At 43.4% G+C, this 6,000-nt stretch overlaps 1 protein-coding gene across 11 annotated transcripts in view; it reads right to left on the bottom strand.

Moving 5' to 3' along the window:
- Positions 1 to 542: 542 nt before the first annotated feature.
- Positions 543 to 6,000, bottom strand: part of CAMK2B (calcium/calmodulin dependent protein kinase II beta) — a 267,591-nt gene continuing 262,133 nt past the window's right edge. For 6 of the 11 annotated variants that reach the window (XM_068274780.1, XM_068274781.1, XM_068274782.1 and 3 more), the window contains 2 exons: positions 4,700 to 4,934; positions 543 to 2,808 (listed from right to left, as the gene is read on the bottom strand). In XM_068274780.1, coding sequence (XP_068130881.1) covers positions 4,702 to 4,934 — 233 coding nt within the window. In that variant the 3' untranslated portion in view covers positions 543 to 2,808; positions 4,700 to 4,701. The remainder of the gene's footprint in view (positions 2,809 to 4,699; positions 4,935 to 6,000) is intronic. The other 5 variants (XM_068274786.1, XM_068274787.1, XM_068274788.1 and 2 more) reach the window with 1 other exon arrangement.

The following is a 6,000-nucleotide window of genomic DNA, read 5'->3' as shown; positions in this document are numbered from 1 at the left end:
TTTATGAAACCTCCGACTCCAGGTACCCAAAATGGCTCCGACTCCTCGATTCCGACTCCACAGCCCTGTTGGTACTCGCATTCCTGGAGGTCTGGACGCCAGTTGGGACTTGAATCTCATATGCTGAATCCTTTTAACTGGATTTGTTTTTATTTTGTGGATTTAAATTCACTTTGTATTATAGATAGATTCCTCTCTGATCAGTTAATGATGATTAAATAGGGTGATCTATCTGTCGGCCATATATTGATCAGTGTATGGCCACCTTAGCACATGAGGGGCAGCGGTACACGTTGTGTCTTTGACATGAGGTGGGCCCAAGTGGCCACCGTAGCTGAGAAGCATTTAGTGTGTGTGCAAGGATTTAGTGGATTACCTGTACCTCACAAATATCCAGGAATGTCCTTCACTAATTAGAACTGAAGAACCCCATTGAAAGATTAGAAGCTACAAACTAATAGAGAAAAAATCTGGTTCACAAGTACATGAGAAATAATGACGCCAGACAGAGTATGGTTTTCTTTTTAATTTGCAATATTCTGAAACAAATCAAGAGGAAGATCTTTTTTTTTTCTTTTAGTCTTTATCCTCTAATTTTTGACACTTACAAGGCTCAGAAAAAAAGAGTGAGAAAGAGACGAGAAAACAGAAATATAAAGGAAGACAGCAGCAAAAGAACCCCACTGGCATTCAGAAAACGAACAAGCTGTCCTCTTGTTTCTCTTATATATAGATTTATGTATATATATGTATTTATAGGATTTCTGTTTAAAGGGCATGCAGAAAATTAAACAGCAACAAATGAAAACAAGTCAGGCCGGAGATTCGCCTCTCCTCTCCCTTGGGGGGGTCACTGCTCTGAACCCTGTAAACGTGTGTAAAACTGGCAAGGGGGTAACAGAGTGTTACACATACACTCCTACCCGAATCTGTCGGGGATCCGCAGAAGACTCGGCCTGGCAGTGAAGATCAGGCACAATAGCAAGAACTGGATTTCTGCTTCCCCTGAAATCCCTGAAGATTTTGGTTGCTGTTTTTTCCCAGCACATTAAAAAAAAAAAAAACGAAAAAAAAAGAAAAAAACTGGATCTGTCATCTCCACACAATGAAAGCAGCCATTTTCTGGGAGAAGCTAACATTCACCCTACAAAGAATTGGGAATTTGTTACATTTGAATACTGCATAAGCTCAATTCACAAAAATAGCCACCTTCACGGTGAAGAAGATCAACTTTAAAAGGAAGAAATCCAAGCATCCTGGAAGATTCAGTCCATTACACTGGACCCATAATATCCTCGGGACATGCACTGTCGCCCTACAGACACAGAAAATCCTATAAACCTTTAACCTCCTGCAAAAGAAAATGTCATAGCCTACAAAATAATGTTCATCTCGTTAGCAACTAGTAAAATGGCATCTCCTTCTGGGCCAGTGAATGAAACCCACGCTACTTGAAAGGAAATCTAAGATCTAAGGTGGACACTGGAATCCCTGCGCTATTTATATCTATCTCCATTCTCAGTAGAGCTAATTGACATCATGGATCCTGTGTGCAGACCCCACCTGTCAGAGGAGAATCGTACCCACTGAGCATAGATTCTGTGTGCAGAACCCAACTGTCAGAGAAGAATCGTACCCACTGAGCATGGATACTGTGTGCAGACCCAACCTGTCAGAGGAGAATCGTACCCACTGAGCATGGTTCCTGTGTGCAGAACCCCCCTGTCAGAGGAGAATCGTACCCACTGAGCATGGATCCTGTGTGCAGACCCTACCTGTCAGAAGAGAATCATACCCACTGAGTATGGATCCTGTGTGCAGACCCACCTGTCAGAGGAGAATCATACTCGCTGAGCAATGACAGACATTAAGCACACTCCATAAACTGCGCCGGTCATGCTTTGGGAACTGGCTCTCCCACTGCAGACAATGGATTAAGACCATTATTTACAGGGTGTGTGGACTTGTTGGAGTTGGACCAACTATTAAATATATATATATATATATTCTTCTCTTGGTGTATATATATATTTATTTTTGCATTCGTAAAAGCAAAAGAAAAACAATAAAATAGGGGTGGCAGTGGGGGCCCCTGGGAGAACTGCTTTGTGGAAATGAAATCCAAAAAATATAATTTTTTTTTATTTTGTATTTTTTTAAACATTTTTTTTTATTTTTTATTTTATTTATGTACCTTTTTTGTTTTCTCTTTGTTCTGTTTGGACGACTCATTTCACGTTGGACGCGCAAACACACGGGAAGGAACGGCTCCACAGGAAGTTTACAGTTCTCTCCCCCCAGCCCCTCGAGATTTCAGACGATCCCTCCACCACCTCCACACCCTCTCAAATTAAGCCAAATAGACCAGAGGGAAGAAGGCTGAAGGTCATAATTTTTTTTCTCTGCAACAAGTCAATGGATGCACTTAACCCCGTAGCACTGTAGGGGGTCATACAGGTTTAAGCTACCCTCTTCCCCAGCTTGGAAAAGGGAAGAATGCTTAAAGTTCTGAAGGGAAACATACAGAGGAGGCTTATTCCTACAACCTTTTCTCGTCCTCTTGCAAACACTTCATGAGTCCAGGCAGTGGATGTCTGGGGTATGTGCGCACATGGGGGGGGGGGGTTGAGGGCCACAAGAATAGAAGAGTCTGGATTTGGAGGGGTTGAGGGGGAGGAGGGATGAGAGGGAACGGCACAAGCATGCGGTCACGTGCTTTTCCTCGCCGCTGGAACTCTCTGAGCGGCGGAGCCAAAAGTCTCTGGCACTTCCTGTTTTCTGGTGAAGCCAGGAGGGCATTACTGGAGGCTGCAGAAAAAGAAGCAAAACAAGTTGGGGTCAGCAGTTAGTAGGTGACATTCAGATTCTTAACTTGGAACTAAACTAAGGTGCATGCACACTTTGGACCTAACCATTCTTTTTTTTCCTAGGTGAAAATATAGTTTGTACTCCAGACAGCCGGTTGATAACCTCTGGAGTACATCAGAGTTCCAGGTAACTACTCCCCCTCCCAACCCCTATACTGGATCAAAGTGATTATGCACAGTGACTCAATCATTAATCCCTGGCCTCTCCACCCACTATCAGCTTAAGCTGATAACTATTCTTTATCTATAAGGTCTACGTGGTCCTTCTTTCCGTTTTTGCCCTCAATATCTGGAACACTGTATTTTTGTACAATGTTACCTCATTGTTTATTCCACTTTACGTTGTTCACGTGGGTCAACGTGAACATTGTAAAGCGGAATAAACAATGAGGCAACATTGTACAAAAATACAGTGTTCCAGATATTGAGGGGAAAAACGGAAATGTTGTCAATTCTCTTGTTAAAAAGAAAAACTCAATAAAATTATTGAAGCATGAAAATATAGTTTGTACACATGTTCCCCGACACTGTTGAAGTGGTCATTAGTGATCCATCATGCTACAATCCCTAACATGTGACTTCTGTTGTGGTAACTTCTGTTACCCCTGCAGAATGATGGCTCTTGCTTGTCCTCTCCTCTCCACTTTCTACAGAGCAGAACAGGCTGCCCCTTACACTACTTTTTAGAGTTTTATTATCATTTAATAATATTGTGAGGTGTTTTTTTTTGCCATATCTACCTTGACGGGACGTAAGAGTCTTCATGATTTTAGTCCTATAAAAGTTCATTTGTAGTCAGAGTACGGCCAACCAGTGGGTCTTCCCTACACTCAAGTGAAGACAAGTGAAATTCCTCATCTGCCTGCATAGTGATGGTTGCCTGTATTGGTGATCCAAATTTGTACCACTCTCTTAATACTGATTACTTTAATACTCTCCCCCCCAGTGAAAAATTGTCCCCCTGCACCTGTTAAACGTCGCCATGAGCTCCTGTAACACGACACCAGGTGCATGTATTGATGTCACACATGTGTCTGGTGCCATGTGGTACATGTGCTCTTGGTGACGGGGACACCAGAGAAAGGAGTCCCGGCAGGAGACAGGTGAGACTTTTACACTGCACATATGGGGGACATTCATTTCTTCTCTTCCAATTCAATAACATTTTTGAATCGGAAGGTCGATCAGGCCGCAATATCAAGTGGTATATGGGCACCTTTACAATATAAATTCAAGTGTAAAATTAGATTTTTGGGGTATAATGTCATCTTATATCAAATCTAATTTTATATTGTGGTCAGTGGAGTCTGCAGTCCCGCCATTGGTGCGATTCTGTATCTCTATACTTTTAACGGATCTAGTAACTTGGTTTGGTTGCTCTACATTACAGCTCAGAGCAGCATACATAGACCCAAGTAAAAGACCCTTCTGCACAGGTGAGTAAGGCTCGGTTCACATTAGGTTTTGCCAAAGGAACCAGGCCGTACAGTTCCGTGGTCCGTTCCGCTGAACGGAGAGAAAAAATGCAGCAGGACCCAATTTTCCGTACCGTTTCGCTCAGCGGAACGGAAGGTTTTGCAGCACAAAAGGAACCTATGGTAAACAGACATTTTACAGCACACTGGGTGTAAAAACGGACCGTTTTTCCAGACCCAGATGGCCGGATCCATACGGCCCAATCTGCAAAAAAACACAGATATTAACCGGGCCTTAGCTAAGACACAGGTTTTTCTGCTATGTGGCCTGTTCTCAGGTTGCACATACTGTAGATATTATTACCATACATCTTTATTGCCACTTTGAGGAGGATAACAGTATATATAAAATCTTACTGTCACTGGAGGGGTGCCACAGGAGCCCCTGAGCAATGGAAGTGGACGTTCTGCCACTTGCCATCACGACGATGCCAAACGCGGGTCTCTTCAGACTGGCTGGTACGAGGTCGACCCTGTGTATCAATGTATTGCGTCAGGCGTATGTAGGCGATACAGGCGGCATCTTCTCCCACCACGTGAACATGAGGATTCAAGATAGTCGTGTGGATTGGTTTGTTGTTCTTAGACAGCACTAAACACAACCAAGACATAAAAAAAACACAAGAAAACAACAATCAGCAATATGGTGATGCAAGCATAATAACAGTGGAAATATAGTCAGAAAATCCCCTCTGCTCCAATAGGCTAGCCACACCATAAGAACTTTTATAAAGAAATAATTGTTTGCTAGTTAGTTAACTAAATGATTAACAATTATATGCTGCACAGCTTCCCCAGTTGTCTTTTGTCACTAACTGCATTTGAGAAGGGTGAGCAAATATAGCAGAAAGAGGTTTGCTTTTGCAGGATTCAGTGTGACTGTAAGCAGAGAAGAGAACGTTTTCCTCACTGTAAAAGTTTTTTGAATGAATTTGATAAAATGCATCTATTGGAATGGCAAATCCAAGCCCTGCTGTATTCATTCTATGCTAGGGGGATTTTTACACAGAAGACATCACTTTGAGACAACAGCAAGTAGGATAACTGTAAGGGCAATAGAGAATAGGGAAATAAGTGTTAACCACTTGAGGACCGCTGTGTTAAACCCCCCTAGTGACCAGGCCATTTTTAACTAATTGGGCCACTGCAGCTTTAAGGCCTCGCTGCAGGGCCGCACTACTCAGCACACAAGTGATCCCCCCCCCCACCTTTTCTCCCCACCAACAGAGCTCTCTGTTGGTGAGGTCTGATCGCTCCCCAGATTTTTTTTGATATTTTTTTATAACCACTATTTGTTTGTTTTATTTTGTAATATTTTTGACTATTTTTTTTTATTTATTTTGCAATCTCCCTTCCCTCCCTCCGCCAGCCAATCAGCGTGATCGGCTATCCTATGACAGCGGATCACAATTTTGCCTCCCAGGTGGGCAGGCGTGTCACACGGCTGTCCCCAGTACAGCGCTGCCTTAGATCGCAACGCTGTACAGTGATAAAAGACGATCACCACTGGGAGACTGAAGGCAGAGCAGAGCTCCGTCATCGAAGCAGAGATGAGCGCATCGGCGCACGCGCTCTCCTGCAATCCCTATAGGAAGCCATTCACGCCAATCAGCGTGGAGTGGTCTTGGGGCTGCCGCCGTGTTCGCGCCAATCAGCGT

Source organism: Hyperolius riggenbachi, chromosome 3 (assembly GCF_040937935.1).
Source record: "Hyperolius riggenbachi isolate aHypRig1 chromosome 3, aHypRig1.pri, whole genome shotgun sequence".
NCBI lineage: Eukaryota > Metazoa > Chordata > Amphibia > Anura > Hyperoliidae > Hyperolius > Hyperolius riggenbachi.
This window is presented reverse-complemented; position numbering and strand designations above follow the sequence as displayed.